General features: G+C 41.4%; 1 protein-coding gene across 1 annotated transcript in view; it reads left to right on the forward strand.

Moving 5' to 3' along the window:
- Window positions 1-22219, forward strand: part of plpp4 (phospholipid phosphatase 4) — an 86580-nt gene that overhangs the window by 50975 nt on the left and 13386 nt on the right. The window contains exons 2-5 of the mRNA XM_037689859.1: window positions 1156-1264; window positions 6747-6837; window positions 15857-15920; window positions 16041-16165. Of these exons, the coding sequence (XP_037545787.1) occupies window positions 1156-1264; window positions 6747-6837; window positions 15857-15920; window positions 16041-16165 (389 nt within the window). The remainder of the gene's footprint in view (window positions 1-1155; window positions 1265-6746; window positions 6838-15856; window positions 15921-16040; window positions 16166-22219) is intronic.

The raw sequence follows: 22219 nt of genomic DNA on the forward strand, positions 1-22219 counted from the left end.
AGCTTCTACCCTGAGGCTGTTAGACTCATGAATCTCTAACTAGAATAATCACTATGAAAAAAAATCACATCATGTTGCTGCTGATCTTTTTCATGTTGCTGTGTTCATGCATGCTCATCTGCTCACACAGACTCATGTTCATGTTTGTGCTGATGTTCGACGTAATTTTTTTTATGTTATGAGTGCTTAGTGTATATTTAGTTGATGTTTTTCTTAGTTCATATCTTAGATGTTATTACTGTTTTTCTTTTACATTTTATTGTGGGATGTAACTGGGACCCTGTGTACATAATTTCGTTCCACCACATGTACCACATGGGGTGCGAATGACAATAAAGAAACTCTGACTCTTGATGTGGAGGAGCAGTGGTTCTACCGAGTCTCTCCTGATAACTTAACTTCTCACCCTGTCTCTAAGGGAGAGTCCAGCTACTCTGCAGAGGAAACTCATTTCAACCTCCTGTAGCCACGATCTCATTCTTTCAGTCTCTACCCAGAGTTCATGACCAGAGGTGAGGATAGTTAATGTAGACCGACCAGTAAACAGAAAGCTTTGCCTTACAGTTCAGCTCCCTCTTCACCACAACAGACCGGCACAGAGTCCACAATACTGCAGATGCTGCACCAATCCGTCTATCAATCTCACGCTCCATTCTTCCCTCACTCGTGAACACATACCCTAAGATACTTGAACTCCTCCACTTGAGGAGTTTTCTTAATTATGCACTTGTTTATAGCTTCACATTGCTGCTACATTGGTGAACATGCACACGACTTCAGGCTTTATGCTCATCGAAGTTTTATCTAGCGCCTCTGTTTCAGAACAGAGCAGAGGATTGAATTGTTTTAAAGCGATGTGACAAAACACCTTGTTAAAATGACAAAGAACCAAGTTAGGAGAGGGGTGGAGTGGTTGGGGGGGAGTGCATGATGCAGCCGTTTGGGTGATCTAAGGTGAAGTCAGACTTTTCTTTCGGTCTCAGCTGTTTTTGTGTGGAAGAACACAAAAGTATTATTTTCCTGTACTCTGCAAAAACACAGAAGGAGCTCTGATGCACTGCACCCCAACTAAGGACGTGTGACATCTTAAAAAACTTGAGTCAGTAAAATGTATGAAGCACCTCTGTTTACTGTTTGTTTTGTCCTTTGCTGCAGGTTCACGGAGTTCCTTGAGCCCTTTGAGAGAGTTATACAACCTGAGGAGCTTTGGCTCTACAAGAATCCTCTCATTAAGTCAGACCACATCCCCAAGAAGGTCATGTTCGTAAGTACCTGCTGTCCAACTGTCACAGTCTTCATTACCAATAAAGTCCTGGTCATGAGTGCCATTTAAAAGAAGTGTCTCACTATTAATCGTTAACTTTGTGTGACGCAAATGTCCTCCATTGTTGTCACAGCTTTAGCAAACACAAAAATACATTTTTACAGTTACTGAGTTAAAATTTGGTGCGGTTACATTAGAGTATTATAACTCACAGGTAATAACTGTGGAAAACTAGTTAGTGGGAATCCATATACAACTATTCACCTTTTGGAGTCACTACAAATCAAGACAGTGTCCTCACAAAAATGTCTATACAGTAGTCCCTTGTTTATTGAGGGGTTTAGGGGACCTCGCCCCCCACGATAAGTGAAAAACTGTAAAGTAGGGATACAGTAGTGCAAGTTTCACTCCCAATCGCCCTCCTTCTGTGTAAATAAACAATTTAAATACTGTAAGATTTTAAATGAACAATCCATGCAGCATGGGTTGTTTATTTAAAATATTACCATATTTAAATTAAAACTGTAGAGAAGAGAAGCGCAGCAAGACAGCAAAGGGTTAACCCTTCATGAAGCTGCTTCAGCCAGAGGAGCAATGTGTGGCTGAAAGAGAGGAGATCATGACCACATTGCTGCAGGAGGGATCTTCTCCCACAGGTGCAGCACACCGGTGTAGCAGGTGCAGCAGGTGCGGCAGGTGCGGCAGGTGCAAAGTTGCAGCAGGTGCAAAGCTCCAGCAGGTGCAGCAGGTGCAGCAGGTGCAAAGCTCCAGCAGGTGCACGGGTGCAGTCTACTCACTGGTGCAGCAGGTGCACAGGTGCAGTCTACGCACTGGTGCAGCAGGTGCACAGGTGCAGCGCACCGGTGTAGCAGGTGCTATATCATTTAAAATAATTTATTTTAAATAAACAATCCATGCCACTTTTGTGGCTTATCCATCAATCAGCCAGTTGTGTGTCATGTCCAGTCTTACTTTGAAAAACCGCGAAAGAGCGAGTCCGCGAAAGTCGAACCACGAAGTAGTGAGGGACTACTGTAATTCAGTCGATTTAACAGCTATGAAGCTAAGTGTGGTAGTAGCTCACAGTCATCCACAGCACATACTTTGAGAACTTACAGATTGCACAAGATTCATCTGGAAGTGGTTTGACTACAAATATCAATCGCACACACACAAATACTGAAAGTAGGAGCCACATGTTTTAGGTTTTGATCATAGATTTGCATTCTGTATTTTGTTTAAAAACTTTTGGATAAACTAAACTAATGAACAGAAAAAGGTAATAAATAAAAAAACACTGTTTTGCCTAATTGGAGTGGTGGTTCCCTCTTCAAAAAAGGGGGTCGGAGGGTGCGCTCCAATTATAGGAGCATCACTATTAGCCTCCCAGTAAGGTCTATTGTGGGATACTGGAGAAGATGTTCTGATTAATGGTTGAATCTCAGAGTCAGGAGGAACAATGCAGGTCGTGGAACACTGGAGCAGCTCTTTACCCTAACTAGGGCCCTCGAGGGGGTGTGGGAGTTTGCCCAATTCAGTTCACATTTGTTTTCTGGACTTAGGAGAAGGTATTAAACACTGGGGGGCTGCTCCCAGAGTATGGGATTGGGGATTCATTGCTACGAGCCATTCAGTCCTTATACAAGTGGTGCAAGACTTTGGTTCGCATTAGTTGGACCTCTTCGGAGGGAGTTGGACTTTGCCACGGCCCGTTATCACAAAATTCTGTTCATACATTTTATGGGCAGAATTTCTTGGTGCAGCCAGGGGGCAGAGGGAGTCTGGTTTGGTAAATAGTAAACAGTTTGTACTAATAGAGTGCCTTTCTGGAGTATCTAATCAAGATAATCAAAACACTTTAAAAACAATCTGTGCCCTAATTTACCTCCACACACACATTCATACAGCACTCTATAACATATCTACAAAGATAATTTGAATCTAGAGACTAATCAGAGCTTTAGATCACATTCATACACTGATGAGACGTGCATCAGAGGTGATGAGGGGTTCAGTGTCTTGCCCAGGGACACATCAACATGTGACTGCTGGTGGAAGTAAACCATTATTCTCCCATTGGAGGATGATGACTAACCATTCAGCCATAGCTTCCCCAGGATTGGTGGCCTCAGGATCACATCTTTGCTATTTGCAGATGATGTGGTCCTGTTGGCGTCATTGTGCCGTGATCTCCAGCTCTCACTGGAGCGGTTCACAGCTGAGTGATGAGAATCAGCACCTCCAACTTTGAGGCCATGGTCCTTAGTCGGAAAAGGGTGGATTGCTCTCTCCAGTTTGGGAGTGACGTGGTGCCACAAGTGATCGCGTTCAAGTTTCTTGGAGTTTTGTGAATAGGTGGATGAGAAATGGAGTGGGTGATCGACAGACAGAGACAGACTTTGTTGGCGGTCCGTTGTGGTGAAGAGGGAGCTGAGCTGTAAAGCAAAGCTATCCATTTACTGGTCGGTCTACGTTCCTACCCTCAGCTATGGTCATGAACTCTGGGTAGAGACTGAAAGAGCAAGATCACAGACGCAAGTGATCAAAATCAGTTTCCTCTGCTCTCCCTTAGAAACTAGCTGAGAAGTTCAGTTATCAGGAGAGACTCAGCGTAGAACTGCTTCTCTTCCACATCCAGAGGAGCCAGTTGAGGTGGTTCATCTGGTAAGGATGCTCCCTGGGTGCCTCCCTAGGGCGGTGCATCAGACATGTCCGACTGGGAGGAAACCCCAGGGAAGACCCAGGACATGCTATAAAGATTACATTTCACTGTTGTCCTGCGCCTTGGGGTCCTCCCAGAAGAGCTGGAAGAGGAGGCTGTGGAAAGATGTCTGGACCTCCTCTGCTGCTGCCCCCGCGACCTGAGTCCAGAAAAAGATGATGGATGGATGGATGGATGGATGCATGGATGGATGGATGCATGGATGGATGGATGCATGGATGGATGCATGGATGCTTGGATGGATGGATGGATAAGCTGCTTTGTGCAGAAACATGAAACTAGCTCAAAGTAGCTCATCAGCAGAACATTTAATGAGTATTTCGTGATAAGCTGCAGAGAGCCCATTCATTATTTTTAACATGAAACTCAAACAAACAGAATCAGTCTGTTTATCTGCAGAGCTCAATGAGCAGCTGGGAGCCAAGCAGAAACAGTCAGTTTACTGACTCTTATTATTTTAGTTTCCTTTTTCCTTCCAACAAATACTGACAGGCTTTATAACTTCATTGTGCACAGATCTTTGCTGGAGATGTGCCTTTAAATTATGAATTGGAAAGAAAACACCAGCACCCCTCAGAAGTTGCTGCAAACTTCCCAGGAGACTCCTGTCAGCCAGCAGTCAGCCTTCTGCAGAGCGTCAGCTCTGACAGCAGCCCTGAAGCCGTGGAGAGTTCATCAGACTGTTAATACGAGACTGTGGACAGGATCTGCATGGAGCTGCGTCACGGTTCACCGTGGCAGAAGGCAGCCTGAAGCGAAACGCTTCCGTGTTCTCACTGCAACAAGTGGCAGGCTTTCTTTGTGACGATGCATGAATTTAGAATTCCAACGACATTTATGGGTTTAAGTTAAATGTAATAATTTAGCATGAGCAGGGCTTTAACTTCCACGTCTCAGTCTGAATTTGGAAATCATAACCGCGTCTGTCCTTGATCATGTTCCACGAATAGTGGAGGAAAAGATTTTCTGATCTGTGACACAATCCTAGAAATTTGCCTAAGGATGTGTAAAAAAAATAAAATAAAATAATGTAAAGTTTTATTTTCAGCATCACCTTGCAACCATGATGTATAGTGATAATAAACTAGAAGGTTTCTGGAGAAACTTTGACGGGGACTGCCACATTGGGGCCATTTTAAATTTTTGATTTGACAGGACTGTGTGTCGGGGTTCGCTTTCAGCTACCAACTCATCAAATTTCAGCTCAGTCAAAAAAAAAAATGCTAAAAAATTACTGACTTAAAGTCATTTTTTAAATTTTACAATAAGATTAAGTGATTAAGATTAAGATAAGATAAGATTAAATGGCCATCTTGGGTTGTTGATTTGGATTCAGTATGTGATTGGGAACGTTCTCAGCTATAACCTCCCAATTTCAGCTCTATGTGTAAAAATAGCCGAACTAAAGCCGTTTAAATGTAGCTTTGGTGGCCGTTTTATATTTTTTATTTGAACTCGGTATTTATTGAGCATTACACTCAGCTACCACCAAACCAACATTACTTTATCTGAAAATGGCTGATTTATAGTATTTTTCCTTTTTAACTCAGGTGGCCATCTTGGATTTTTGCTTTGAAATCAGGGATTGATTTTAGCTAACAGTTCACCAAATTTCAGCTGAATGGCTCTAAAAACAGCTGCGTTATAGCCATTTGAAATTAGCTTCGGTGGCCATCTTGCATTTTTAGATTTGAATTTAGAATGTGTTGTGCATCTCTGTCAGGTACCACCACACCAAATTTCACCTCAGTATCTTTTTTAATAGATGAGTTATCATATTTTTCCCCTTTAGCTAAGGCAGCCATCTTGGATTTTTAATGTACATTAGGCATCTACAACAACGAGCTTCATGGTTCAACATCTTGAACCAAGATGGCTCCAAATGTTAATCAGTGTTTTTATTAACCTTTATTTAACCAGGCAACTCCCATTGAGATCGCAGATCTCTTTTTAACAAGGCCTGGGCCTGAAGGCAGCATAACATGCATGTTTATGGTTTTGTTCACGGACCTCTCCACTCCAGGTCATGTGACCTCACTATGGCAGTTAGAGGCTGCTGAGAGTTCTGTCTGTGTTTTTCAATTAAAAAATGGCGTCTTTTTTTGCAAATTTCATCTCTATGGTAACTTGAAATGCAAATAAAAGTAAGCGCACACGTCACGGTGCCGAGCCGATAGTTTTGATATAACATTTGTGGGGGGGGACACACTGCGGTTCGGACCGCACTAAAGTTGATAAAAGAGAAAGACCCTTTTCAGGTGGATAATAATAGGGTGCTGCCTTTCTAGGCAGTCCCCTGTAAACTGTTTCCTGCATCAGTTTTTCTCAGAGTATGACGTTCACAACACTTGTCTGTCGTTTGTACTGCACCAATGTCTGTCACAATGTAGTTAAATTAATTTGTCATAAATTATCATTATTAATCATAAATGTTTTGTTACTTAAGACAATGAAATATACATTACATTTGTCCCTAAATTAATTATCACATTCTGTGGCGGGAATAATTGCCTCTGTGCTGAGGGGGGCTCAAATCTCTTATCAAGTCAAGGCTCATTTTTTCTGTTTGAGCAGGAAGATCCACTGATCATTAAAGAAGCTCATTTGGCCCCCCCGTTTGCCTTTGAGAAATTAGCCCTGAATAATAGATGGGTTCAGGTCATGACCCCGGAGCAGGAGGCCTTTAACCATTAACCTGAAGAGCAGACGTGAAGGAATGCTGCGCAGCATCTCTAATAACTGTTCTTTATTCCTTCACAGGCGATTTCCTTCCTCACCCCGCTGGCCGTGATATTTGTGGTGAAGATAATTCAGAGGACAGACAGGACGGAGATCAAAGAGGCATGTTTAGGTGCGTGGGGGCCTTTCATTAAAACGCCATAAATCTGGTGCTGACAGTCAACCTGTGAAGTCAAAATTAACTCAGATGTTTGCTCGAGGTTGTGTCACGTGTTAACGCTCCGACTGGCACAAAGTGTCATTTACAAGAAGGTTTGGTGTCTAAACGGAGTCTAACCACACTCCTGGTTCAAATGTTTGTGGCATCTATTATAGTTTGTGCACATAGATGGCGTATTCAACTCCATGTTAAATGTGTTATTCCTCAATCAAGGTTCGTGCTCAATAAGGTTGAAGCTGAAGGATAAATCGTTACCGGTAATTTTGATAGAACTTCACTTCAAAAGAGTCCAGATTACTTCTTTAAACTCACCATGTGAGTTAGTTTTTCTTATCTCCAGCAATCCTGAGTTGCAGGCACTTTGGCATTTCCAGGAGAATAACAAAATAAAAGTTTGCCACCAATCCAATTAAAGCGACACGCTGAGATGAATCTGGTGAAGAGAGGGCGGCTCGGTGCAGAGATTACATCGCCGCGGAGACTTGAACTGTCTGCAGAGAGGGACATGCAGCGGTAAAACAAGAACAGTGTCATTTAAAAGAAGAAATAAATAAACCTGTTATTTTAGGTTTAAACGTAGTGAAGCTTTTCAGCAGTGCTACCTTCAGATCTATTAAGGCAGAAACTTCACGCTCGTGTGGACATGAAATGAAAAAGCAGCTTGTTTTAAAATATCACCAGACCCATTCAACTTTAATGTGGCCCGGACCGACCGGCTCGGCACCGTGATGTGTGCTCTTACTTTGATTGACATTTCGAGTTACCGTGGCGACGTAATAAGCAAAAATAATACATCATTTTTCCTCATATGACAACACTGAACTCTCAGCAGCCTCTAACTGCCATGGTGAGGTCACATAAGAGGTCTCTGAACAAAACATTGATTAACTTTTGGAACCATTTTGATTCAAGATGGCTGCCACAGCTACCTCAGAAAACTCAAAAGTGACTATAACTCGGTCATTCTTTGAGATATTGAGCAGAAGTTTGGTGGGTCGTAGCTGAGAGCGAGTTGTTATACATAATGAAAATTAAAAATCCAAGGTGTCCGCGTTAGCTAAAAGGGACAAAATATGATAACAGCTATTTTAAAATATATTGAGCAGAAATTTGGTGTGCTGGTTGAAGACAGCGATGCACAAAACATGGAAATATAAAAATGCAAGATGGCCACCAAAGCTAATTTCAAATGGCTACAAGAGCCATTCAGCTGAAATTTGGTGAACTGGTAGCCTCTGGTTGCAAATCAAAAATCCAAGATGGCCACCAGAGCTAAAAAGAAAAAAAACAAACTATAAATCAGCCATTTTTAGAGATATTAAACTGAAGTTTGTTTTGGTGGTAGCTGAGAGCAACGCCCAATAAACAATTAAGTGAAATTTAAATGCAAGATGGCCACCAAAGCTACATTTAAATCAGCTAATTTTACACATGTATAGCTGAAATTTGGTGAGGTTATAGCTGAGAACATTCCCAATCACATACTGAATCCAAATCAAAAATCCAGCATGGCCACCATAGCTTTAAAAGAAATAAAATGACTTGAACTCTGATTTTATTTATTTATTTATTTATTTTGCCATATTGAGCTGAAATTTGATGTGTTGGTAGCTGAGAGCAAACCCCAACATAGTCCTGTCAAATAAAAATTTTAAAATTGACACAAGTCCCTGTCAGAGTTTCTCCAGGAACTTTGTGGTAACACGTCTGTTCCTGCAAAGTTACTGAGTTCAAGTTTATCTCTGAAGGTCTAACTCCAAATTCACACATTCATTTTTTATAAATCGTCGAGCTGCTTCCATTTAATTAAAATGGGTTGGGGGTTTTTTCTGTTGTCGGAAACATATTTCTCTTTCTCTCCTTATGGAGTTAAAAAAAGAACGCAGTGTTCCCTTTTCAAAGATTTCTAATAATCTTTTTTATCATTCCCCAACATTTGCTGTTTAATTACGAATATATCTGAGAGTTCTGAAATAATGAAGTCGTTGGAGGATCGTAATTTCCACCAGACTTTTCTTTGAGAACGATGCAGAGATGGTTCTGTAGTGCTGTCTTAATTTGATTATAAAGCTTTAAGAACTATTTTTCATCAGCTGAATACGGAGATTATTATTTAATGCACGAAGGAAGAGTAATCCTCCACTGAGCCAAAAAAACAGTTTTCAGCAGAAACATATTTGTACTAATGTGCCAAAGCATTAACTCAAATTAATCAACTGCTTTCTCATTGTATTTCTCATCCTTTTGCTTAGAAATATAATTAATCAGTACATTTTAAAGAAAGCATGATGTTTTTATAGGCAATATGTTTAGATGTTAAAAAAATAATAATGCTTGAATGTCTTGTTTACCTGTCAGGGCTGGGGGAGAAGATCATCATCGTCTAATGACAGCACCGGTGTCTTTCTTCATTAAGATTTTTATATCCTCCCTAGTTTTAATCAGTCAAAATAACTCAACACATATTCAGAGTTTAACCAGCAAGTTACCGTATTTTTCGGCATATAAGTCACATTTTTTTTTGCATCATTTGCATGCCCTGCGACTTATACGCTGAAGCAAAGTATTTATGGATTTTTTTCCTATATTTATAAACCGATTTTTGGCTGAGATATGACCATTTTCATTCAATCTGACTGAAAATATCGAGCACTACCATTTTCAGCCGCTAGATGGCACTTGAATAGTATGGCATGCTATTGTGCCATGTAATAGGTAAAAGTGACTATTAATAACCCAATTGGCTTGCCATACCAGGTCACCTTCATCCAGCTCTGGGATCATGTATGCAGCAAACGTCAAATCAGCTTCATTTTTGATGCGTCGTCCCGGCAAAAATGTAACCACTGAAGTGTATTTATTAAGTAAAAGTTCAACTGAGACACACTTTTACTATAAAACTGAGCAAACAAATAATTGTTTTAGGTGTTTATCTTGTTAAATTCTTGTTAAAGTCCTCCCGTGCACGTTCCCACGGCTGCCATTTGGCAGTCAATCGATTTTTGGCGCAACACCGGCCCACATTTCCGGGTTGTCAGCGGTTACGCATAATAGATGCGACCCCCGCTCTTTGCGTTCCGGCATCGTTTGGTTTACAAATTAAGCCCTGGCTACGCCCACACCTGATTTTAACTCATCTGTAAATTACTGAGTCAAAGACAGTTTTGTGTTTTATAACGTTAATTTGTTGTGGCAGCACCTAAAATCAGGTTGGCTGGAGAAGATACTTGTAGATGTACGGCTAATGAGCATTTTGAGTTTTATTAAAATAAGACTGATGAGATATTTTTCTAACTGAAAGAACACAAACGGGACTGCACACACCTTTCATGGCAGCAAACCATGTGGTTTGTCTTGTTGGGCCTCCGTACCGTGGACGGTTGAGCTAAGACCGATGGAAACAGCCAGAACGAAGGTGGTTTTTGTACGCTCTTGTTGAGGTCCAGTCCTGTCGCTTGAGTGTTGAACATGTTCCAACAAATTTGTGAAGCAACTTTTAATTTGAAATTGTCACAAAGTTGTGAACTTCTCGAAATCGTCTAGAGCAGTGGTCCCCAACCATTTTTCACCACGGACCCATTTAATGTCAAACTATATTTTCAGGGACAGGGGCGTGGGGGGAAGTCTGAGGGTCCTGATCAAACTGATCAAATTCAATTCAGTTTATTTCTATAGCACCAAGTCACAACAGAAGTTATCTCAGGACACTGAACCGAAATATTCACTACATAAAAAGTCAGTTAGTAAAAGTTATTTATCTAAGGAAGCAGCAGGTTGTGTTGAGTCTTCACTTCGTTGCAGTCTCCCATCTTGAGCAAGCACAAAGGCAACAGTGGAAAGGAAAAACTCCCTTTTAACAGGAAGTTTTTCTTTTTGACTTACAAACATCTGCTTTGAACGTCTGGGTTTTAGAGGCCAGGAAGTAGAAACTGACACCCACAGAATGTCAGGTCCAGAATGGAAGCGAGCAGGTCTTTCTATAGGAGGAAAGACAAAACAAACAAACAAACAAAAGAACAACAACGCATGTTAAGATAGAAATAATTATAAATACAAACTACTCTAAGCACTAAGTGAAGTGCCCTGTTAGGAAAATATGGAACAATAAGATCTGTATTATAAGATGGAGCTAGGTTGTTGAGGGCTTTGTAGGTTGGAAGTAAGATTTTGAATTAAATTCTGGACTTGACAGGGAGCCAATGGAGAGAAGCTAAAACTGGAAAGATATGATCTCTCCTTCTAACTCCAGTTAAGACTCTGGATCAACTGAAGACGTTTTAAAGACGTGAAATGAAAACACAAATACCAGAACTAACATTCTTGAGTAAACATAATGACCAAATAGGTACAGACCCGTCAATAAACACCAACGACTACCAAACAGTAACCAAAACACACCTGTCGTTCTAGTGTCATGATAATCTAGCATGCGAACAGAGGATGGTGAGGGCACAGAAGAGCATCATGGGGATGCAGGAAATTTCAAGGAAAACCCTAATTAGTGAGCACTAAGAACACAGCGGCACCAAGAACGCTGATTCAGTCGTGTACTGATAGGTCACATAGGTCTTGGTGAGCGTAGGATCATCATCCAGCACGATGGCTCTTTGTGAGAGCTGTTGTTTTGGATCATCACAGTGTCATCAGCATATCATTAAGCAATAGCAACACAAAGTGTGTCTGTGTTCAGATCAAACATACTGGAGCAGAAGTTACCTGTGAGAGATCTAACTAGAAAAAAAGCAGAATAATTCTCCCGTCAGAACGGCTAAATTGAAAATACACTCCAGGCGTTCATCCCATCCCCACCAGCTTTTCTCAGATGACCAATACTAACACTCAGCTTCTCCCACGAGCTCGGGGAGGTCATAAATTTGAAATATGGTTAATTAAATTGGACTGCTGGGATTACCTTGTGGGAGCAGGTCCTTTCTCTAATCACGAGTCTCAGAAGTTTTCTTTATAGCCAATTAAATGAACATTCATTCACAGCACAATGCCTACCTGTCAGCCAACTGTAGTCCTCCTGAAGCCCACCACAGACTTTAATCTAGGCATTTATCTCTTCACGTTAACATTTAACAATCCTTTTCTCTAGATACTACTGATGGGAAATCCCTGTTTTGTTGGTAAGAAATACAAAGTACTAATAGAGTTGTGCCTAAAGGAGCTGAATTATTCTGAGCTTTTGCTGATTAGTGTTAGCTATGAAAAGCCGAAGATATGTATCTGTTGTCCAAGAAGTAAAAGAAGAGTTGCATCAAAGGATTCTGTGGCTCAGAAATCGAGACTTTGAACAGAAGCTTGAAAGAAACAAAAGGTTGTGCTGTGTGAGGAGAACTGCAGAAAAACTCAGAGATGCTACAACATCTTGATTAGCTGGTGCGAACAGATGGATGGGCTGATGCAATATACAGAACAACACACACACACACTAAGGAGAGGAAAACAAGGCAACAAAGAAGTAAACCCATGACGGTCTGATACAACAGAGCAAAGCTGCTTTTTTCTGATAACAAGTTAATTCATCTCTTTATCTGAAGCCAGTGACCTTTTGTTTTCCTGAAACAAGGTAAATTAACTTAACTGCCTCAAGAAACAAATTGTGTTTTTGAGATTATAAAGCAATTTTGTCAAACGTTTGAGTATCTGCTTCATTCGATTTCAGCTCTTAAGATCGCTCTGACAGGAGACATTTCATGAAAATGGAACCGAAATGTGTCGTCCTCTTTGCTTTACATATGTTATTAGTGCAGCTTCTTTAAAGCCATAAGAGGAAATCGGTTGTTTTCTCATTTTTACTAAATAGACTGTTAACGTGACAAAATGAGTTTATTTTAAGTCGGAGAAAGCAACATCAAAATCCTGTTATAACAAAACAATGTTTATTGCCTCGAGATGAAAGGAAAATGAACTTTCAAGCATTCTTGTTCTCGACCTTCCAACGTGCACCTTCTGACTTGTGAAGAAAAAACGATTTTGATTTGTGCCAAATACCAAAAAAACGCCTGTAAACTTATGAGTTGGAACAATTTTTGCATTAGCTAATGTCAATGAGCTGCGGTGGCCATCTTGAATCGGGTTGACTTCTACTACTACTTTATTTATGAAGACCTTTAAAACAACCACAGCTGCAACAAAGTGCTGTACATATAAAAACAGTAAGACCAATAAAAACAATAAAAACTGCAGAACAAATTTTAGTCTGTGCAAAAAGCCAGGGAGTAAAAATCTGTTTTTAAAAGTTAAAAATGGACCTTGCAGAGGCTCGTCTGATGGGAAGAGGGAGATCGTTCCACAGTCTTGGAGCAGCTACAGAAAAAGCTCTGTCCCCTCTGAGCCTCAGTTTGGACCTCTGTCCTCGTTTGGACCTCGGCACCTCCAGGAGCCAGAGTGGGGGTGATGTGCTCCCTCTTTTGAACTCCAGTTAGAAGCTGAGCAGCAGCGTTCTGGACCAACTGGAGGCGTCTGAGGGAGGATTGGCTGACACCAAGGTAAAGAGCGTTACAGTAATCCAGCCGAGAGGTGACGAAGGCATGGATTACTGTTTCCAGCTGCTGTTGTGTAAGGATGGTCTTTACCTTAGCCAGCTGTCTGAGGTGATGAAAACTGGCCTTGACCACCGCTTTAATCTGGGAATCTAATCTAAAATCACTGTCCATTTTAAAACCCAAGTTAGAAACAGTTTTCTTTACGTGTGTTGCCAGAGGACCCAGATCAACAGGGCAAGGTTCACAAGAACCACTAGGACCAAACACCATCACTTCTGTTTTCTTTTCATTAAAATTTAAAAAGTTTAAAGACATCCAGGCATTGATGCCTTCAAGACACAACAGAAGTGGACAAACTGAGGGGGGCATCTTTTTTTTAGTGGCATGTAAATCTGATTATCATCAGCATAACAGTGAAAAAAGATGCCATGCTTTCTGAGGATTGAGCCCAAAGGAAGCAGGTTAAGGGAGAAAAGCAGGGGACCTAAAAGAGGGCCATGTAGAACCCCAAAAAACAGAGGAGCAATAGAGGATTCAGAACCAGCTATGTTGACACACATGGATCTGTCTGCCAGATATGACCTAAACCAGCTCAGTGCAGTACCACAGAGACCCACTTGGTGCTGTACAGCTGGGCTTCAACTGTTAATGAGTTTGGTTTATACTCCATGAGAAGTCATAAGTTGTGACTCACAGACGTGGTTGCGTTGCAAAAATTGTGTACTTTTCTTTTCGCACCCCACCCGGAAATTCCCTCTTGTGCATAGCCCCAAGACAGAACTGGTTTCTCACAGCACCAACTAGTGTGTGATTGGTCAGGTGGTAGGCGTGTTTGTTCATGAAAAGGCTGAACGAAGCTGATCTCGTTTCATCTCTGCTGAGGATCAGCTGGCCGAGGCCAGTAGAAAATGCCACCATCTTTACAACTGTTCCAGCAAAACTTATAAAGGTGGTCTCCTGATGCATGCTCATAAAGGTATATATATATATAGGTACATAAAGGTATAAAGGTAGTCAAACAACTCATGGATGAAGACTGGGTAATTAGGATGCATGGAGGAGACGCAGGCGGCTCTCCAAGGCTGTGCTGTCGGTGAGGAGGTGTGTCTCAGCCGGGCTGTGTTGGGACACAATCCTGCACCATCTGTCAAAAACGGCGGCAGTTTCTTCGTGACAAATTTACAAAACATTGCTTCTCCTCAGTTAGAAACAAATGTATCAGATCTTCCTCCAGCATCAAATGAAAATAAGCATCCACTCCGCCAACTGTGTCGTCGCTGTGTCGTTTCTGAATGTCATGTGTTGCAGTGGGAGGGGCTTATCAGGAGTTTCTCTCTGAGTAGGATTTGTCCATGTGAAAAACACCATAACATCTTGTGAAGTATAACCAGGCCTATAGGCAGTTAAAATCCATGCAGTGGTGCAAGAGATAATTTGCTAACAGACAATGTTGACTGTTAGGAGCAGATGCAAACATAAAATTTCATCTTACCGGTAATGTGTGAAACCGATTAAGTTAAATTCATTTTTTATGTTGGCTAATGTCAGTTAGCTGTAGTGGCCATAGTTAACTGGTCCACAAGTCATTTTTCCAACAGAGAGATTTAATGCAAGCAGTTGTTAAGCTTTTAAGTAAAAAAAAAGTGTTGTGCTCGGGCCATGTGTTGGGGATCATGCACAGCTACTACCACACCAAATGTTAGCTCAGTATCTGTGAAACTGACTGTTTCAGCTATTTTTGTGTTTCGTCAGATCAGTTGGCTGTGGCGGCCATCTTAAACTGGACTGGAAGTCCGAACGTTGTTTCTTAGAAAGCTTCATCAAAGTCCATTTGTGTTTCAATAGATATTTCGCTAACAGAGTCGACTCTGATAATTAAAGGCAACATTTGATAAACAGCTCAGAGTAACTCAGTAGCCGTATAATTGTCTGGGTCTTAACCAGTTTGTGTTTGTTCAGGTTGCTTAGCTGTGGCGGCCATCTTGGTTGAGATGATCACCATAAGTAAATGAGACGTTCTTTTAAAGATTATTTTCTGAAAGTTTAATTCAAAACCCTTCCACCGGTTCACAAGATATTGTGCCAAAGGTACAAGATAACAAACACACAGACGCTGGCAAAATCATTATTGCTCTTTTTGCTGTTGAGAGGTAAAATACTGTGAATGCACTGAGCTAAAGTGCTCGGAGAAAAGCCTCCAGGGCTGCTGCACTGAAGCTTCTCTCGCCTGTTGCTGCTCAGGGATGAGGAGTGTTTATGCTGTTTCACACACGAATGCTGGCAACCATCTGCTCTACGCAGAACTCCCCGTGAACTTTGCTGCTTTGTTTTAAATACAACCATCATTGTGTGAGAGCTGCCAGAGCCTGTAGAGCAAAAAAATAATAATAATCCACTACTGAAAGATCAAACATAAAACTTATTTAATTTTACTTCTTTAAATAATAAGATAATATAAGATTTATGTCTTTTCCCCCCAGCTGTGTCCCTGGCACTCGCCTTAAACGGAGTCTTCACAAATACCATCAAGCTGATTGTTGGCAGGTGAGTGACAGATCTCACAAGCGTCTGTGCTGCATCTTGAGGCTTTAATCACATACAGTCACATATTTCATTTAATCTGTGTAAAGTCTGTAAATAATGAATTGTATGTTAATTTTTCAGACCCAGGCCAGATTACCTCCAACGGTGTTTCCCAGATGGTCAAGTGAACGCAAAGATGCTGTGCACCGGGGAGCCAGAGGTGGTCTCTGAAGGACGCAAGAGCTTCCCCAGCAGCCACTCGTCCTGTGAGTATCACGGAGCAGGAGACTCAGAGCATCGTTTGGAGTTAATAAACTACAACAAAGCATGTTAAACTTTTACAACGGCTCGTTTAAAATGGCTCACAAACTCAATTTGTGTAACTTTTTTAAAAAACTTGTGAAATATTCTCAAGCCGGGATTCTCGGTGCCATTTTTTTTCTTAATTTTTGCACATCGTTTGCACTCTCTATTTGCTCTACCTCTACATCCTATTAACTAAACAAAATCTGCTAATTCTATTGTGTGTGCTTCACCTTTTCCATCCACATTTAGATTTAATGGTCGGGGGATTCTAACCTGCAACCTTCCCATTACAGCCTTGCCTTCTCTAACCGCTCCGCCACCAACAGCAGCACCAGCTCAAAGAGAAGCAGATGGGTTAGCTGTGAAATTACAAACGCAAATGACACTTTGCAGGGTTTTTGTAAATGTACTAAGTCCTCACTGACCCTCGTTGCAGAGCAAAAAGGTGGAATTCATTCAACCTTTATTTAGACAGGTTAATCCCATTGAGCCTCAAGGACTCATTTACAAGAGAGACCTGAATATGAGACCTGAATTGAAAATATCTTCTGTCTGTCCATCCATCTGTGAATGTTGTGAGCATGATAACCTGAAAAACAGGCGAGGTACCCACTTCAGTTTTGGTGTGTGGCTGCAGCTTCCTTTCAAAAACTAGGTTGCTCAATCAAAATCCAAGATATATATATATGTGTGTGTATGTATGTATGTAAACCGGCCACCCGATCATTTGAGGAAACTATGCTTTCTAGTTTTTATATTGCTTAAAAATATAATTTCCTCATGATTGAGGTGGCCGGTGGGGTGGCCAAATCTTAATCTGCGGTGACCAAGGCCACCATTGGCCACTCACTGTCTTAACCATTCCACCTAGTGATAGAAAAAAGTTTTCCCTTCACTCACCAGGATCCGTCATTCTGCACTGTCTTGGACAAAAAAAATGTATTGCAGCAATTTCGGCCATGGCAAAGCTTTCAAGGCAGTGTGACAGTTTGGTTTGTGCTACGAGTACTCAAAATCAGGTGACTTACAAGCTAAACCATAAGATGGAAGCGATTTGTGAGAATCACAGGCCACCTGCAGCTTCTAAGACTTGCCAGAATGTTGGGATCGACCTTGAGGAGGTTCATAACATGGACCAGTGGAGTGAAATACCCATACATTTGGCCATTTTGGACTGGGAAAGTTCCAGCATGACTCAAGGCTGACAAGCCAAAAAAATAAACAGTCTGCCTGAAGAAATTCAACAATTGTGGCTTATCTGAATCTGATTCCCCCATTTGGCCTCGGATACGAGCCGACTATCAAATTTCTCCTGGGACATGGTTAACTAGAGACAAAGCTTCATCTATCGCATTCATCATCTATATTTTTAAGAAACAGATCCTGTCTAACTCTGAATGCTAGGAAACGCCTTGTATCTGTGACCTTCCTTCCCTCCATTGATTACGGTGACATTATTTACATGAACCCTGTAGATGTTGGATGCTGTCTATCATGGTGCACTAAGATTCATAACTGGCTGTGATTATCGTACCCACCACTGCACCCAGTATTCACTGGTTAACTGGACATCATTAACTTCACACAGACTCTCCTACTGGCACCGTTTCATCTTTAAATCACTTCTTGGTCTGCTGCCTTCATACATCTCCTCCTACATGTCTCTGCGTGAGTGCAGCTACAGCGTGCACTTTCAGGACATTATTACCTGCAGTGTTCCCTCAGTGAGGACTGAACTAGGCAAAAGGGCCTTCTCCTACTCCGCTCCTGTTTCCTGGAATATCTTGCAAAAAGACCTGAAGCTCTCGACCTTGACCTCTCTAAGTGGTTTTAAGAATCTGTTGGACTCCTGGCAGGAACCAATGCAGACATGTTCCTGTTTTTAGTTTTCTATATTCGCCTTATGATCTAGCTGTTTTTGCCACTATCCATCCTCATGGCCTTTTACCTTTTCTTGTCTAAAAGTATTCTGATAAAGAATAAGGGGCCACTCTTTTTAGCAGCAGCAACGTGCACTCGGCCCATCTTTCAGACGACTGTACGAACATAATTTCACTGTATCCCGGTACAATGATAATAAAGCTTATTGTGATGCTAAAATCTGCCTCTATTCTTCTCCCCAGTTTAATTCCTACTCAAATTAATATGTTGCACCAAAAACATTTAGGTTTACTTCATTCTCTGTTCAGTTCCAGTCCAGAAAACACTCATCTTACAATTACCGGTAGTAGTTGAGCCCAGTTTCAGTGTTTCAGCTTCCTGTGCTGCACTCACCTGGACTGTTCAGCTGATTGTTCAACCAGCTGTTTTCACTTCAGCTCTGTGATAAATGATTTACATGTTTCTGTTCTCCTGTTGTCCAGCTCATGTCTGGAAGTTGGTTCCTTTGGACTGCTTGTTGTGGTGCAGACCTTTATCAAACCCTGTTTGGAACAAATAGAAAAGGCAGCTGAAAAAAGTAACTCTTTGAACAAACGTCTTGATGGTTTTGCTCCGCTCGAACATAAAATGGTTTCTTTGTGTTTCCACCGTGAGTCTCTGCTGCAGTTTCTCTCTAACAGTAAAACAATATTTACTGTTTCTCCATCTGTGAGACAAAATGGAAACCAGTCTTTACGTCCTTCAGTAGATCAGCGTTTACTTTGTGTCGTTTACTTTTATCACAGCTCCGCGACACGCTCGTCCACAGATCCCACAGCGATCAGGCAGAAGTCATGATTCTGCAGGAAGTTTCAATAAAGTTGCATCTAATTGCAGGAATGTGTAATGGTTTGATAATTTTCCAACATCTTCATGTTTGAGCACGACTGGTTTGAAAAAAAAAAAAAAACCTGTCTCAGTTTTAGAAGCAGCTGTTCTTTCACACTCAGGTGGTAAAAACTGAAGTTGAACGCTCGCAGCTCATCAGCACACCTGCTTTCAGCTCAAACGGCTCTGAAGTGCTATCTGTGGGATCAGGAGAGGAATGATTTTGTGCAGCCGTTCTGCAGATCTGAGCGTGGATCCCATTCATCGACGCCACGGCTCTGATGGTGGCACATTGTGAGTTCTTCTAAAAGCAGGAGCTCAGAGGAAATCCAATTTTCTCTCTGCTTGTTTTTACCAGACTGTCCCTTTTGAAGCTTAAGTTACAATAAAATGTGAGGAGAGGACGAGCCGGACTGATAAGAGTCGCTGCAGCCTTACTGTGCGAAAGCCCAGATTTGTCCTCGACGTCACGTTCGGTAAATATAAAACCGGAGCCTTGAATTTTATGAGAAACTAAAAGTTGTTCAGTCAAAGACTCAGACGCTCATTGAGAAACATGACGGGACACAAACCTTCCTGAGGTCGTCGTATCTTTTGTTACATTTCAGTTCTTCGCGTCACAAACTCAGCGACTCAGTTTGAGGTTTAAATTAGAATCAAATTATAATAGAGGGGCGGAGCTATGGCTGTTTTGGACAATTCTTGTAAAGATGCTGTGTTGGATCTCATGCAATGTCTCGTGCTCAGAGTGCATTCAAAAACTTCAGTATGTACAGACCTGACTGAAAATTGTTGGATTGTATACCTGGATTATTGAGCATGGACTTTGTTGGTTTTGAACCAATTTGACATGACTATCGACGAGGGAGAGGGCCAGCACTGTAGGAGGGAGTGTGCCAAAGAGACCATCTTAGCACCAACATAACTGGTTTGTTCCACTTTGGAGTAAGCTGTTTGGGGGAAGAATCAGTTTTGTATTGTGTGTTTCCTTCACTGATGAAGCCTTCTGGATGGAAGGTGAAACGTTTCAGCACACACAAAAAAATAAACTGTCCAGATGACCTCACTGAAAATTGTTGGATTGTATACCTGGATTACTGAGCATGGATTTTGTTGGGTATGTACAAAACAGTGCAGCCAGGATTCTGATGACACAAAGGAAACATGACCACGTCACCCCAATCCTTAAATCCCTCCAATGGCTTCCCATTTCACTCCGTATTGAATACAAGTTTTCCTTACCCACCCACCAATCCATTCATGGCAACGCTCCACACTGTTTTAAAGAACTGCTCACTGCTCAGACATCAACATGGTCCCTTCGCTCCACAAATTCCTACCAGCTCCGCCCTCCCCGGACAAAACTGTGCACCATGGGTGACACCATGGGTGACACCAGCATGGGTGACGACACCATGGGTGGACAGGGCCTTTTGCTCTCCTCGTTTGTGGAACAACCTCCCCAACCAGCTAAGGATACCCCACACTGCAAGAAGTTTTAAGAAAGGACTGAATACTTTTATTTTAAAGATTTTCTAGTATTTAAAGATATTTTTAATCCTGCTGTTTTTGGTATTTTTTAGTTTTAAATTTTTTAGTCCATGTTTACTCTCTCTAGACGATTTATATTGTAGCACTTTGAGATTGCAAAATGTAAAGTGCAGTACAAATTGAATAAATTATAGTTATTATTATTACTACATGATGTGAACGACTGTCAGCTACTACCACACAAGTTTTAGCTCAGTATTTGTATAATCGAATGAGCTGTAGTCTTCGTGGTGTTTACTAAAGTTGTTTTGCTGTGGCAGCCATCTTGAATGAGGTTGAATCCAGAAGCTACAGAAGTTACAAAGTATTTACACCCTGAGAGATTTTTTAAAGGCAGTAGAGCTGTTGTCTCTCAGCCAGAAGGTCGCCAGACCAAATCCCGGCCCGGGACCTTTCTGGGTGCAGTTTGCATGTTCTCTCCGTGCATGCGTGGGTTTTCTCTGGGTACTCCGGTTTCCTTCCACAGACCAAAAACATGCATGTTAGACTGACTGTAACTCTAAATTGTCCCTAGATGAGAGAGTGAACGTTCGTTGTCTCATTTGTCTCTTTGTGTCCCTGTGATGGACTGGAGACCTGTCCAGGGCGTCCCCCGCCTTTCACGCAGCGACTGCTGGATATGGGCACCAGTGACCTGGAAAAGAAAAAGTGGGTAAAGATAATGGATGGGTGGAGTTTTATTAAAATCCATGCGATGGTTCCTGAGAGTTTATCGCTAACGCTACAGACAAACACCTACACGCTCAGACATCTGAAATTATTTCTCTGGGCAGCGGGTGATCCATAAAAAAATAGAAACAAACAGATAAATATCTAATACAGCTGTTATCGTCAACATCTCATTCATATTCCACTCACCTTTGTTGGTTTTAAGCTGATAGATGTTATCTGCTAACAGGCTCCGATAAAAACCATCTTTATACTTTTTACTATTTTTTGTTTGAGTTAATGTTAAATTTTAAACCTCTCTTCAGCCCTGAGAAGCAGCAATGATGTGATGCAGATCTGGTGTTGTGTGTTAATGGATGAAGCCGTGAAAACAGTCTGAGCGGTTGGTTGAAATGTTTTTTCTCTGATAAAAGTCAGAGCTGTCCTGTTGATCTACAAAGGGTCAAAGGTCAAAACAGGAGGGATGAGATGATAAAGACTAGGAGTTCTGAAGTCTAATAATGACAGAAGCTACTTCTGTATATTCCCAAAGTAACACAGAAATATACATTTAAGATTACACAATAACTAAAAAGCTTAAAGGTGATGCCGGTGTTATGGTCAGCAGCACAGTAAGTGTTTTTTCTAACTGTTCGGGACAAAATCTGTCTGTTAGGACGAGATGGACACCCATAAAACTCTGTCCCATTGTGCCTTCACTTGATTTTTGATCGATTGTGAATGCTCCGATTCAAAAATAAAAGCTGAAGTTAAAAATCTTCTTTTGGCACAAACATAGTCTAAATATAATAAGATAATGTGTCCTGAAATGCAGAACTTTAAGTGAAACTATTGTTGTTTAAATATGCAAAATGTCTTAAAGTTCACAAATCCCTAAACTTTAAACTCATCCTGAAATCTGTAGCAGCACATCATTTAAGCACATGCTCAGGTCTCTAGTCCATCACAGGGACACGTGGACAGGTCTCCAGTCCATCACAGGGACACCTGACAGGTCTGCAGTCCATCACAGGGACACCTGACAGGTCTCCAGTCCATCACAGGGA

The sequence above is a fragment of the Nematolebias whitei genome, chromosome 1, assembly GCF_014905685.2.
Source record: "Nematolebias whitei isolate Nwh7 chromosome 1, NemWhi1, whole genome shotgun sequence".
NCBI classification, from domain to species: Eukaryota; Metazoa; Chordata; class Actinopteri; order Cyprinodontiformes; family Rivulidae; genus Nematolebias; species Nematolebias whitei.